The 15,726-nt window shown below is 32.9% G+C and overlaps 1 protein-coding gene across 2 annotated transcripts; it reads right to left on the bottom strand.

Moving 5' to 3' along the window:
• Positions 1-5,075: 5,075 nt before the first annotated feature.
• LOC114290433 (kinesin-like protein KIN-5C) lies at positions 5,076-15,378 on the bottom strand. Of its 2 annotated transcripts, XM_082919568.1 has the most exons (24): positions 15,120-15,378; positions 14,757-14,886; positions 13,313-13,471; positions 12,876-13,225; positions 12,660-12,798; positions 12,415-12,512; positions 12,167-12,323; positions 11,185-11,254; positions 10,996-11,072; positions 10,590-10,643; positions 10,408-10,488; positions 10,216-10,327; positions 10,053-10,139; positions 9,797-9,972; positions 9,473-9,634; positions 9,226-9,333; positions 8,756-8,914; positions 8,595-8,678; positions 8,316-8,521; positions 8,025-8,126; positions 7,621-7,730; positions 6,823-6,974; positions 5,370-5,573; positions 5,076-5,274 (listed from the first exon to the last, which is right to left on the bottom strand). In XM_082919568.1, exons 1-23 carry the CDS (start codon positions 15,176-15,178, stop codon positions 5,376-5,378), a joined length of 3,030 nt encoding a protein of 1,009 aa, XP_082775694.1. In that variant the 5' UTR covers positions 15,179-15,378; the 3' UTR covers positions 5,076-5,274; positions 5,370-5,375. The 2 variants fall into 2 exon arrangements, with proteins under 2 accessions (XP_082775694.1, XP_028090150.2); XM_028234349.2 differs by having other exon boundaries at positions 5,076-5,573.
• Between the last annotated feature and the right edge of the window lie 348 nt (positions 15,379-15,726).

Raw genomic sequence — 15,726 nt, 5'->3', positions numbered from 1 at the left:
TTTTGATCCAACGTCTATTATCTGACAATTGTAGATCCGACGGTCTGTGTGATTTTAAATTCAGCTTTCGTTTATTTGACCGAATTAGCCGTATCCCTATATATAAAAAATAAATAAATAAATATGTATAAAATTATATGAAATGTAAGTATATTTTATTTATTTTTTATTTTTATTTTTTTAAATATATTTTTAAATCTCTCAACTAAACACAAAATTAAAAAATTACAATTTTAATAATAAAAGAAAAATTGGAGGGTCCCTAACAATCTATCCTATTTCTTTTCTAAATAATTAAAAAATTAATTTTCTATTTTAGGAAGTTACATTTTCAACCACTTTTTCCAACAATACTCTCTATTCTTTCTATTTGATTTAAATATTATGCATTCATTATTTTTTTATTTAAATGGTAAAAAAATACATTTCTTTACTATTTTTTAGTTAAATTGTAGACAAATTATAAAATATTATTGAACAGGCAATTGGACATGTGGTGTTTCTAGATTATTAGATGATTTCTGATTATTAAGAACCCAAAATCAAAATTTTAAAATTAAATAAATAAAAATCCAAATAAGAAGCAAAAAAAAAAATCTAGTAATTCATTCTTTTCAAATAATGATTATAATCAATAAATAAACCAATCATGATTGATTCAAAGTGCGAATGATATATAAATTCTTTCTCTTTTTTTTTTAACCGTCAATGCCATATTGGAACAAAATAATAATTTTATATGTTTAGAGAAGCTATAGTGATTCCGTATAAATGGAGAGGGGCTATAGCAACCCTTATATTTGCGAGTTGGATAAGAAACCGCTGGGGGTGTTTTTTGACCCAAAAAAAAAATGTCTTGTTTGTTTTGTTGCCTGCGTAAGTGGTAGGAGTGGACTATGTTGAGTTAGATTCACTTATGGAAAATCTGGATTCCCCTCTCTCCAACACTAGTTTGTCCAGCACTCTCTAGCTATGTCTAGGATATGAAGGCGCGTAGCAAGGCGAGAGAGAGGCCAAGTTTTGTGCATACCAGTTGATTGCCCAGACGACTATCCAAATGACCGGTATAACACTTGTCTACCACGGTTATCACCCTTGTTGACCATCTCTGCCACCTTGTTGCCTAACGACCAGCAAGAGAGTGCAGGATAATGATAGGATTGAATAGTGCTGAAGAGGAGGCGAACCCTAGAAAATCCATGGAAGGATTAATACTCTAAGGCCATGTTTGTTTGGACGGACTGGATTAGTATTCCCATGACTAATAGTCCTAGGAATACCAATCCGTTGGATTATGTATCCTATCTTAACTAATAGTCAAGTTTAAAATAATTAATCCGTACTTTAATTGTTTAACCAAACATCGGATTAATAATTTTATTAGACTATTAGTCCAATCCCAAACTCATGTCCACCCAAACAAACATGACCTAAGGCTATGTTTGTTTGGGCGGACTGGATTAGCATTCCCATGACTAATAGTCCTAGGATTACGAATCCGTTGGATTATGTATCCTATCTTAACTAATAGTCAAGTTTAAAATAATTAGTCCGTACTTCAATTGTTTAACCAAACATTGGATTAATAATTTTATTGGATTATTAGTCCAATCCCAAGCTCATGTCCACCCAAACAAACATGGCCTAAGAGCATGTTTGTTTTGAGGGATAAGGGTGTGGGATTCGACTATTAGTCCCACCAAACTAATAGTCCATTGTTTGTTTGTAAAATTTTGCTCCGAACTAATAATCCCCTCGGACTATTAGTCCCACAAATATGGGACTATTCTATCCCATGGGGGGTGTGGGATAGAAACCATGAGATTGATATCCCATGGGATTATTTGGTGAAATGTCCATTTTACCCTCCATGCTATTACTTAGTAAACAATTAGAAAGGGTAAAATAGTCTTTTGAACATTTATAAATTATTTTTTTAGTGTTGTTAATTTAAAATTATATATTAAATAAAAAAATTAAATTCTAAATTCTAAATTTAATTTAATTAAAAATAATAAATTAAAAATTATGGCCTTATAAATTAATTTTTTTTAGTGTTGTTAAAAAATTAAATTTACATATTTCTCTAAAATTATTTTTTTAGTGTTGTTAATTTAAAATTATGTATTAAATAAAAATTATAAATTAAATTTATTTAAAAATAATAAATTATAAATTATGGCTTTATAAATTAAATTTTTTTAGTGTTGTTGAAAATTTAATTTATATATTAAATAAAATTATTTTTTTATTGTCGTTAATTTAAAATTATATATTAAATAAAAAATATAAATTATAAATTATAAATTAAATTTAATTGAAAATAATAAATTAAAAATTATGGCCTTATAAATTAAATTTTTTTAGTGTTGTTAAATTATAAATTATAGATTACAAATTTAAAATTATATATTAAATAAAAATTATAAATTACAAGGATAAAATAGTCTTTTGAACATTTATCCTTATCCAGTCCGTCTAACCAAACATTGGATTCATTAAAAATAGTTCAATCCAGACATCTAATCCCATGATTAAACAAATATAAGATACAAATCCAGTCCAACCAAATAGTCCGGGGACAATATATCCTAGGACTAACAGTCCGATGGATTACAATCCCCCCTTATCCAGTCCGTCCAAACAAACGCACCCTATTCGGATTGCGGGGGATTTGGGGGAGACTATTCACTATTCGGATTGCTTATCCGAAGGGATGAATAACCCATCGTTTGTTTTTTTTTTAGTCCGCCGAACATGGAGTTCGGCCGAACTTCTTGTCCCCATACGGGGCATTATACTATCCCGGGAGGGGTGTGAGACAGTTTGGGAGGACAATCTACTGTTGGGATTAGGTGATAAAATGACTATTTTGACCTTCTACTATTTAATTATGTATTACATTTAGTAAAATTTAAAAAAATTTAAATGTTTCAATTTAAAAATAAAATAATTTTATTTAACTTTTTATTGACCAGCGGATCAACAATCTACTACAGTGGCTAGACTATCTCACCTGTGGGGGCACGGGATTGATACTTAAGTAGCAAAACACAAAAATAAATTATTTATTTTTATGTATTTTTATATTAATTGAGCTTAAAAAGTACAAAAAAATAATAATTATAATATTAAAAATTAAAAATTATTAATTTTATATATTAATACTAATCTTCAACTTAATATCACCACAGTACTAATTCCCTCATTTAATCCCACTGTACTCATAATCCCTTCAAATTTAATCTGCCACATAAACATAGCCAAAACTTGTTATTTTGGCTAAAAAGTAAGTATACAAGGGATCTGTTGGGAATACTTTTACACACCCCCTTCCCCCCATTAGTTTTATATTTTTTTTACTTCAACCTTTAAATTTTTTTGTTCACTTTAACCCCTAGCGTTTGTATCTCTCTTTTTTTTTGTGAGTAAATTACAAATACGCCTTTTGAGACTTGCTTAAAATACGTATTGTTTCTTGTGATTTGAAAAATTACAAATACCGCCCTATCATAATTTTTTTATTTAACAGAATTAATTGAAAAAATGAAATTTATAACTGTTCACCTATACAATAATAAAATTATTCGAATTATTAATTGAAATAAAATTTTAGCTTTATTAAAAACTGTTAATTAACTTGATAATTTATTAATAAAAAGACCTATTTGTTATGAAATTAAAAACCTTAGGAGGCAGAATGTAATTTTTAGAATCACATGAGTAATTTGTAATTTAAGTAAATCTCAGAAGGTGTATTTATAATTTATCCTCTTTTTTTTTTAATTTATCCAATTTTAGATGAAAAATATCACGTGGGCAACCATGTGGCCCTAGGTAGTAGAATTGATAAATTACATTTATCCTTTTAAGTTTCACAGTTTCTCATTTTCACTATTATTTTTTTCTAAATTTCGCTATTAATATTTATAATTTTTTCCAATTTACTTCTAAAACCAATTTTTATCCAATTTTAAGGCTCAAAATTTAAAATTCAAAACCCAAAACCTAAACTCAAATTTTAACCCCCATCTCTTTCTCCTCTTCAAATTCCCTTATGCTGTGTTTGGTTGGGGGATTTGGGAAGGGATTTGGAAAGGGAAATGGAAAAGGTAGGTGAAATGTGAATAAATCATGCCTATATTTCACATAGTTTCACACACCTTTTCCCTTTCCCTTTCTAAATCCCTCCTCAAATCCATCAACCAAACACAGCATTAAAAACTTCCGATACTCCTTCAACTTCCAACATGCCACTATCTCTCTAGTCTCTATCTCCAAATCTCCCCTCTCCGTCCATTTCTTTCATTGTCCCGCCTTGTATCACGACCATTCATTCATAAACACCCAAACATCCTTTTGTTTGGTTGAGTTTTTATAAATAATTTACTTTCTGATAAAGTTTAAAAATTAGTTTGCTGCAAAGATGACTTTCTCATGGAGGCGCAAGAATAGTTTTTGTAAATTCAAAATATATTTGCTTGTAATTGTTTTTGGAATAATTGCAAAAAAGTGGTATATAAACTCAAAATATTGCAAAGGGATTGAAATACAAGACTTGCACAATCTAACGCATAAATTGCTTGTACTTTCATGACATGCAATTATTTTGAGTTGATACAATACAAAAATATACTAATTATTTTCATATGACAATCTCCACAACATTAGGCCTAGTTTGGAAAGACTAAATAAGTGCACTTTTTGACTTTTTATGAAATATGGGTTGAGTTTGAGTTGAGTTTGAAGTAATGTGTTAGAGAGGTGATGTGACTTAAATAAGATGATGTGACTTAAATAGGATAGTGACTTTTTGACTTTTTATCTTTTTTGTCTCATGCCAAACTTGGCCTTATAAATCAAACAGATAAATCCTGCTCAGTTTATATAACTCACAAATCACGCAATATACTGGATTAAACACTAACATTCCTTGTTCACTGCACTGTATTAACCACTGACTTCCAATAAATAGAATAAAATAAAATATCCAAGCAGGATTAAATAAATAACAGCATATTATCTTACCTGATACAAGACAATCAAAAAACAAAAGGGTATGCCCATCTCTCAAGTAAGCTGAAATAATCTTACATTAACAAATGCCCCAAAAGAACAAGCATTGTGGAGGAATAACGTAGGGCTTTTCCCTCATATACAACTCTGATTAACCTATAATTTGCTAAATCCCAAGTAAGGATTTATTTAAGTTTCCATTGACATGTTACATTTTCCACTACCAAGTATTACAAGCAACGGAGACCTATCAGCTTCCTGGCATTTTTCAAAGTGCAATGATGAGAGTGTGCATGAAAAAATACAAATACAAATAGGCTAAACACCGTGCACGCAAATGACAATCCCCGCACCTCCTATCAATTGAGTTCGCCCAGAGGTGAGCGTGGTATGAGAGATGGCTTTAATTCCTTAACTTCAAATGATTCATATGAATGGTTTTCTCGAAACTCCTCTACCAGGGCCTCCATTGGCATGGCTCGAAGAGATTCAATTGTCCCCTTACATGGAACATCTGGCTCACATCTGATTGGTGTTGTGCCGGTTGGCTCATAATCCTGGGCATTATTATTTTAAAGCAATCAGGATATCAACCCAACTATATTTTGAATAGGTCAACAGCAAATATATGCAAGTAATCATGATGAATTCATACAAATGTTTATAATTAGATTAATTTCCTTCTTTTTTTTTATAGGTAACAAGCAAAGAGAGCTGATAAAAAGCTTGTGAGGAAAAAATCATGTTCTCAAATTTATCCTGAAAAGAAAATGATTGAATTAATCCAGATAGTAATGTTAGTTCTTGAATGCATAATCTTAAATTTTTTTACATTTGGGCTTGCTTAAAATAAGCATAGTCAGGGCAAAGCTATCTTCAGAATTTAAAATAATAATAAAAAAGGGTTACAACTTACAAAAAAAAAAAAAAAAAACAACGCTCAATTAGTACACATTAATGTGTGTTTGGGAGAGAGAAGATTGAGTACACACCTAACCTTTGGCATAATGCACAAAGTGGTGGCTTCAAGACTTAAACCCATAACCTTATGGTGTGTTTGGTTGGAGGATTTGGGGAGGGATTTGGAAAGGGAAAGGGAAAAGGTGTGTGTAACTAGGTGAAATTTAGGCATATTTTATTCATATTTCACCTACCTTTTCCATTTCTCTTTCCAAATCCCTCATCAAATCCCTCAACCAAACACAACATTAAGGTTACAACTTACAACAGATGGTCAAAAAACATATGTGATTTCATTTCCCTTACCCTGTAAAATTCTAGGCTAAAGCAATCAAATTCAGTCCCCAAACCTTTATATGTATTACATGGACAATAACGCTATGTTTGGATATTGAATTTGTGAAGAGAAAAAGAAAAGGAAAGGAAAAATATAGGAAACAACAATGAAAAATCAAGTAAAAGAAGCTAAATTCCTAGTCATTTGTTTGGTTGGGTTTCAAAAAGGAAAAGAAAATGGCTGGGTATTTATCATTGTTTGTTTGATTACCCAAAAATAATGAATATGCTCAAGTAATTTTATTTCCATTAACCAATCCAAGGCTAACATAGCATAAAGAACAAATAACATAGTTTGTACCACAGTGAAGTGTTGGGATGCGAAAGCAATGGTTTTATCCTTCGTAGAGGCAAAAGTGCTAAGCTTTAAATTCCTTGAAGATGCTTTAAACAGTAGTTTGTCGTTAAAAGTGTGATAGTTTGGGTTCAAGGGGGGAGGCCAAGTACACACATCTCTGCTGAAATTCACTAATCATGCGATCAGATGAGTAAGATGCAAGATCAACATACCATATATTTCTGCTGGAAGGTATCCATGGTTTTTTGTTCAATAGAAGCAGATTGGACAGAGTGATCCTCCCGGAGAACCTCAATAGTATTTGCATGAGCCTTGACTGTGGCCAAAATATCACTTACAGAGGCACACTCTTGCTCTGATACACCTGCAAAAAAAAAAGCAAACTGACAAACATAAAAGAACACTCCTAATTCATTTAAATATAATTCATTTGAATAACACCTGAATAATAAACCCAAAGTAATTCCCTTTACTTTGGATCTGACAAAGACAAGATTCAATCCAAGGACCCCAGTGTGACAACATTGACTAACACATCCAAACAATTAGCTGAAACCTCAAACCCTAATGAACAACGTTTTCTTATGATACATCAATTCCCCAATATTGTGCAATCCACAGATAATTGTTGAAAATTTCCTAATCAAAGGTGTAATTGTCTCCCTACAGTCTATAGGGTAGCCAGCTACAAACAGTTTTTTTTTTTTTTTCAAAAATAGGTTTGTATGATTCGTCTTTAACTATTTACCTTAATAACAATTCAAATCACATTGATACAAGAATACAGTGGTAAATCAATCATTTAAATAATGCTCAATTCTAAACCAAGTCATGTTGTTCAAAAGGACTTAAGAGATTTCATTTGACAAAAAACAAACTCAGGATAGACGTCTAACATAACAAGACAAGTTTGAAAACAATTACAAAAAATTGGAAACAAATGGCAAATAAAATTAAACATGAACTATATAGCATACAACTGCACAAGTCAAGATTGTAACAGCACTCACGATCAAAGTGCTGAATGAAATCTTCACTATTGTTCGCCACATCTTCTTCAACTGTAGTCCTTGCCAAAGCAATCTCAGTATCATGTTGCTCGTTACTATCTGACACATCTCTGGAACAAAAAGATGAACAATTAACTCAATACGATATTCATATCATACTGTAGCTAAAAGGTTAGGAACTTAATTACATATTAATCAAATTATATGGCGACCATGTCACTGCCATTATACATACCCAAAACCAGAACCATACATAACTAGAAAAATTCTAAAATTTTCTCCTCATAACACATATTCATTACTTCCAGGTGCATTGACATCAAAGTTACAAATATTAGAAGAGTACTGAGATTTTAATATTCTTCTGTTTCTTGACAAATAAGGTGAGAGCTAACACAACTGACCTGACAAGGGAGACCAATGTCGAGACATTTTGACTTCCAATTTCATTGATGGACTCATGTGTCCTTTTCCAATGCTTGGAAGCTGTTTCAGCAGTGTTTACACTGTCAAGGCAAAACAGAAACAAGCAACAAAGTTAACCAGTAGTAGAATATAATACAAATGTCACTGTCCAAAGCAGAATTAGTACAAGGTCACCAACCAAAAAGGAATGAGGTAAGTAAAGGTCAACATGAAAACAATACAGATACAATAGGATCAAATTAGAGAGCGCTGCAACAGCCATTTCTTACCATTGCTGGAAAAGTAACTCCATACGGCAATGTTTAGCAGCAGAGAAATCAGCACAATCTTTCGCATCATTCTCTGCTTGCACAGAGAACTCCTGCCATTTTCGTTTTGCATCTGTTGTTATACCCTCCATTGAGGAAACATGCCCATCCAAAAATGTCTTATTTCCTATAACAGTATCTTTGAGATGAATGAGCCGTTCATCCACCTATTAGCCAAACCGTTAGTCATTCCTGAGAAGAATACAAAAGCACAAAAATTAGTTAAGACACCAAACAAACCAGCTCTTTTTGGCGACGAATGTGACTAGAAACTAAGTTGGTCACGTCAGCAATAAGCTTCTCTGCATCTGATGTTGATTGCTCCTGCATAAATAAAGCTTAAGTGGTCAAACATATAAATCTTAACATTTTAACTCTACACATAAGATCTAAAAATGTACCTCATAAGCCTTTTGGAATTCTTTGATACTCGTCGTCTGAATTTCATCAACTTGGGTTGCATGACTTTGAAGATTTTTTGACTGTTCAATAAGCTGATGGAGAAATCCATAAGTGAACTCTGAGATATTCTTTGAGTGCTCAACACTTGCATGAAATCTCTGTACAATTCAACAATCATGATGAATAATAAGAAATTTGAAATATATATAGGTTTAACAACAGTAAGACAAGCAGCAAAAGACATTTAGGAAAAATACACAAAAATGTTGAACAATCCTGCAATTTCATTCGCAAATCAACTTATTAAACAACCTCTACATGCAATTCACAGAATTTGCAGAAATTTTTTCAGTACATTAGTGATCAAAGTTGAAACTGCAGGCAACATTTGTCAAAAGGTGCCATGAAAATTTATACTTGGCAAGAAACTAGATATTCTTAAATGAAATGAAATACAATTGAGTCAAACCTGTCGAAGCTCTCTAGCAAAATGTGCCATTTCCCCTTGATGAGTTGATAGAGTGCCTTGAAGATCATCAAAAATAGAATTTGCTTCAACAGCCTCTGCAGCTAAAAACTGATTCCAAAATAACAGAATAAAAGAAAAAAGGAAAAAGCAAAATGTATTAACTTACCGTCTACAACAACGATGCCAATATAATGAAAAGCTTTGTAGATCATAAGATGCAGGAAAAAATGAAATCGCTGCTACCTACTTGTTCGATAGAATGTATATTAGAAGAAACTGAAGCTGAAATCTCCTCCACAGCTGCATTAGAGCTCGCATTGTGCAGGCGAACAACATTTTGCATAGCCTCCATGTGAGAAATATATAGTGCCCTTGAAGCAGTCATCTTTTTCTTCAAATCAATGACAGCCTATGAAAGGAATTTTGTTAAAATCAAGTGTGTTGAAACTCAATCTCATGCAAAACAAGTACTTATGAGCTGGTGGCAAATTAAAATATAGTAATACAAGATTGACATATGTATAGAGAGAGAGAGAGAGAGTAGAATAACAAGATCTGCAAAAATAAATACCTTATTGTGAATGGCCAAAAAGAAATGACAATGTTTCTCAATGCACTGAAGGTGTTCACCTTGTCGAGACATTGATATTGCCACCGTATTACAAAGGGAGCCTAGTTGCTGTGCAAGCTCCGTTTGAAAATCGTTCACAACTGACCTGTTATCAGCATTCAGTTTGTCTTCTCTTGCTACAAAAAATCACATCATAGCACCAGTCAGGAATTTATGTCAGCAATCAATTTAGTAAGTTATAACCAACACTACGTACCAATTTTCAAATATAATGAAGCATTATCCTGCAAAGATTTCTCCAAGTCAGACCGCAAGACACTTGCTTGATAAGCCAATGCATTTTCTGTTCCAATTATTCGGCAACATTATTGAGAAGCAGCTAGCAAAGAAATTCCAACAACAGAAATATTCAACCATACCTGCTTTCTTCTGCTCGGAGATAATAAAATCACACTCCTTCAGAGCATACTGACACCTCCTTAATTCTTCTTCAGTGCTAGCCAGCAATTTGCTTGTTTGGTTCAAGTTTTTCTGCAAAACTTTCAATTGTACGATAAGAATCTAAGGATGAATCCTTAAACCATATATAACCACATACGGATACAACTTACCTGGGTGGCATCAAGTTTGTTGCTTAAATCAGAGCCTTTTTGAACCTGATCATCAAATTTATCTTGCAATTCCTCAAGTTGCTGGTCATAGCAAATCAAGTATGGGAAGTGAAACAAATTAACACACAATCACATGATAGACCAAATTCTATTATTTTTACAGTTGCTTAAAAAAAACTGACCTTCTGATTAGTTTCTATTGTAACCACCATTTGTTCAATCTGATCGGCCATTGCCTAAACATGATGAAGGAAGATAAAAGATTAAGAAGAGACTGTTAGATACATAGACATCGGAAAATCAATGGTGGAACGGCAAACGAAACCTATATCAAAAGTTATTTATCAATCCAGGGACAATTTGACCTATGTACTAAGAAACTACCATGGTACTGATCATAAAAAATTTACTGAATAGTCAACCACACAACAGCAATACACTTGCTAACAGCAAATGAATCTAATTAGTGCATTGTCGAGTCTATTAATGGGCAAGACTTAGGTTCAATGATTGCAAATAAATATCATTTAAGTACAGTGCTGCTTAAACAGGGAAAGAAAAGAACAAAGGATGAGACCAGTGCAGTACCTTCTTTTCACTCTCCTCCTGATAGTATCGTTCCTTTGGCATATAGACACCATTTTTCTCACGTGCAGCATATACCTCTGGATAGTGAGGAATAAATAAAGAATAAATTCACTAAAAAATATAGCTAGAATAAGTAAATGAATCTATAAGTATTTCTTTATCAAAAACAGGAATCCCAAAGGTTTTTACCTGCCTTAAGTCGTTCAATTTCACCATAAAGATCCTTTATAAGGGTTGATTTCATCATTTTCTGGTTGACCTATAAAAACAGTAAAATAATATTAAAAGATCATTTAAAAATTGAAAACCAAAATTTAGTTTAAATGCTTAAATGCACTGGCCCACTCGTTTAGACCATCAAGATCTACAACACAAAGGTAATCCATGCCAACAGATATATGACAAATGCATATTGCACCCATCCAAGCTGAGCTCTTCGTAGACTGGTTCTTTGTGAAATTAAAACATTTATAGCACTTTCATCCAGGAAATTACGAGGAACATGGTACAGCATTCTTATACATTTTCCACTTAACGATAATGCCAACATGACTAGCAACAAGGTACAAAATTCATCAACAAAATTCCACTTAGAGATAATGTCAGCACTTGATGAGTTTAAAAAATAAAATTTTGTTCCCCACACACCTGGAGAACACAATCTTTGTTATGCACAAATAGTAAAGTATATAAACCAGTATGTCAAGGTGTGTGCATGTACATATATGTTGACATAGTGGGTGTTTGGGAAGTGGGTTTTTTTGTAGGTTTTTTTAGTTGTAGGATATTATTGGAGAAATTTTTTTTTGTGTTTGGGAAAATAGTTGGGTTTTTTTGTAGTTGGATGTGATGTTTGTGAGAGAAAAAGTAAAATGATTATGGGATTTTATGTGATATTTTTGTTTGGATTTGTTTTTTTTGGTTTTGTAACCAATTTGTCTTTTAGTGAAAAAAAACCAAAAAACAAACTCCCCAAACACCGCCATACTTCAGTAACACAAACCAATCTAATAATGATAAGAAGCTAACTCAGTCGAAGAAACTCTGGGGAAAATAAATAAGATTAATTGGTTTCCAAAAAAAATTACAAATAAAAGAAAAATCTAGAAAGCAGATGAAGAAATGCACTCAGGAAACCAAAGTCATGGAAAAATAATATTCCAAAATCAACCTCAGGCTTGTTTCTAATATGTTTTGCCCTATGAGCATAGTCCAGGGTACTCAAGGTCTCCTCCAGACAATGGACTGCAGGTGATACTGTGGCAATAATGCATGTCTTAGTTCTTCCACCCAGCGAATCACGAAGCAGACGGGTGAGCTTGCTATCCCTAAATTCCAATTTAAAATAGTAAGTATAGAAGAACAAAAAAATTTGAAACGGACATGAGAAGAAGCTAAAGATCTCTGGAAAACTTTAACCTGTAGGGGACATGCCCAAGATGCTCCACAAGAGCACTAATAACTCGTCCAAGAGTTAGCAAACTTTTGTTTATCTCTCCTGCCTCTCTTGCACGACCCTAGGAATTAGACACTCATATTAACTAAAAAGACAGATATAACAAATTGATTATCCAATTTTACCCAAGCTAAAATGACAAAAGAAAGAAAAAGAAACTTAACTATAAAAAAATATTGTTTCTAGTCATTTGTAAATGTCAAAATACCTCCCTAGCACCAGAACGAGAAATATTTTCTGAACCAGCTAAATCAACCAAATTCAGTTTGCCACATTTGATAAGCTCTTCACCTTCTGGGGTTGCTTCTTTGATGTGTATGGTTATGGAAAAAAGGGAATGTGACCGACTGAGAAACAAAATATATTAACAAACAAGAAGATTGGATTCTGATTATGACTACAAAGACAATGAAAGAATAATGACCTTGATTGTTTGTTTAATAGAGTTTCTGCGGTGCGACGTTTTGCGGACCCTCTTTCAAGTAGAGTAAAAATCTCACTAGCACTTGTTACAATTTCCTCCTCCAATCCTCTTACAAGAACACCGCCTTTCCCATCTTCCATGAGAGGCAACTGTTTTTTCTGCCTATCCTCCAACGCAACTCTCGATATCTCCTCAGGGGCAAGCAAGTCAGTGATCTCCTCATTATACAATTCTAAGAAAGTAACTTTAACACTGTATTCTGCATTTTGACTCTCCAACGTGTCAAAAATTTGCTTCACAGCTCTAGGGATGACACCAGCTTCTGGAGGCAAGTCTCCATTAGGTCCATTCTGTCACGAAAAGTAGACATGGTATCAGAACTTGAACTGTATAGTATAGCAAACTCTAACAAGAACTAACCACATAAACAACATTACCTTTGACCTCTTACATTCTCCTTCCATGGTGTAAGTTTTTCCTGTACCAGTTTGTCCATAAGCAAAAATGGTACAATTGAAACCCTCCAAAACTTCATTAACAATGGGAATAACTGCTTGATCATAAAGATCTTTTTGCTGAGCTGAAGGACCAAAAACCTACATACAACATGAATTTAATTAGTATGTAAATCAAAAATCGTACAAGTTAATGTTGGTGTGCTATGTATGATTCCTCGTAAGTATTGGACACTAACCACTCGACGGCGAATCCACCACAAATTTTTTGGAGTAAGTGTATTATGATATTTCCGCACTTGTGACATGTTGCCCTAATTTTCTACGTATTTAGTTGAGGTGAGGCAGCTATAACTACATAGAAAACAATGAATCTTTCTTGTACATAACTATCACACTTTAACTAAAAACAACATATTTATAGTTGGCCTAATTTTCTTATCTATTTTTCTCTAGTGTCCTGTTGCAAACAATGAATTGAAAAACTATGACAATAATCCCAGGCCAAATTTCAATATTAATGCGTACACCTTAACATGGCCTCATTTGGTGTAGCTGTTAAAACAAATTATAGATTATGACTTTAATCAAAAGTTGTTAATCTGTTTGGTGTAATTGTTGGATTATAGATTTAAGTTGCTGAGTAGTATTTGTTAAATAAATTGTGAAATAACTTTTTCAATTAACTTTTATTTTTTGTCATTCACTACTTGTCTACATTTCTTATAAAAAATAATAATAATATTCTATATTCTATTTGGGTCTTTTTCTATTTTTAAAAAAATAAAAAATAAAAAAATCTAAGAGTATAACCGTAAATTAGCATGTCCACAACAGAAGTTGATAATCAGAAGCAAGGGTTGAGCAACTTCTCAAAATTAGCTTTTTTGACTTAAAATAAGTTATTAGAATCAGAAGCTGTTTGAAATAAGTTTAATCAAACAGTCCAAAATAGCTTTTCAAAAGTCATAAGCTTTATTAAACACCCCTATTGATAAAGGCTTAACTTTCAAGGTTCAGTCGCTTAAATGGGATGCAAAGTCACAATCCAAATATTGAGTTAAAATTGATTTCTAAATACATAATTTTCTTGCCGCAGTATATTTCAATGCTATCAGCCTTACTCTCTTATTATTCAAGTTTCCAAGAAACTTAAGAATCTGTCTTTCAAGTTATATGTTGAAAAAACAGTGTCTTCAATCACATTGGAGGAATCATATGGAACTAGCCTATAACCTTGTTTTGAAAATCAATACAATCTATTACGAAGATGCCACTGCTCCTTACATATTGATGGCGTAAACGGAATAAGAAACAAATTTCCCACTCCACCTATAACTTATCAAATGAACTACAAAAAGCAAATCTCATCTACAAATTACAACAAATTAACTAAAAATAAAAGCCCTTTTTTAAAATCAAATACCTTGTCGAATACGAAAACCCTATCGATGTGTTTCCCCGCAATGTTCTGAGAAACTGCGACTTCTCTCTGGTACTCATTGCAAGTCACCACCTGTGGCGCATTGTTCCGCAACTCTTCTTCACTAAATGGCCTGAAACAAACAAATATACATCATAAATCATAAATTAGATAAATTCACACTATTGTCAACAAGATTCGGCAACAATCTCAATAAATAAATAAAAAAGAAGCGAAATTTCTAAAGAGGGATTGGATTAGTGATTCACAACCTGAGGAAATCCTAAACCCTAAAAATACTACACAGGGCAGACGCTTACACAGGTATATATATACAAGGAGAGAGAGAGAGAGAGAGATTGGCACCTGCAACGAAGAAGGACTTGAACATTGACGCCTTTCTCTTTCTCGTGGCGACCAGACATTTTCGAACTAAGCTAAGAGAAGAGAATCGAACACTGTTACTCACAGATTTGATTCTCTCTCGTCTCCTCTCTGCTCTCTCTCTCTCTCTCTCTCTCTCTCTCTCTTCCTTTTCCTCTCTCTACACTCTCTCTCTCTCTCTCTCAATTCTGAACTCTCTTCCTTTTCCTCTCTCTACACTCTCTCTCTCTCTCTGAATTCTGAATGAGAGCGGGATCGGAGCGAGATTTGAAATTTGGGAGCCGCTCTCATTCCTTCGATCCAACGGCTGCTATCTGATAAGCGTAGATCTGACGGTTTGTGCGATGTTGAAATTCAAGTTACATTCATGTGACCGAATTAGCCCTATATTTTTAAATTCCAATTTTGAACGATTGGAATAAGTTATTATAGTTAGTTTTTGCTATTTTAATTTGGCTACAAAAATTAGGTAGTATTTACTACAGTTTTAGAATTATGATTGGGAAAATTAGCCTAAGGCCCCTCTGTGACGCCCCAAATTTTCTTTTTTTTTTTTTTGAAACATCAAGGGAAATTAAATAAACAAAAT

This window comes from Camellia sinensis, chromosome 3 (assembly GCF_055761805.1).
Source record: "Camellia sinensis isolate YWXY chromosome 3, ASM5576180v1, whole genome shotgun sequence".
Lineage (NCBI taxonomy): Eukaryota > Viridiplantae > Streptophyta > Magnoliopsida > Ericales > Theaceae > Camellia > Camellia sinensis.
Note: the sequence above shows the minus strand (reverse complement) of the source record. Positions and strands in the feature narration are given on the sequence as shown.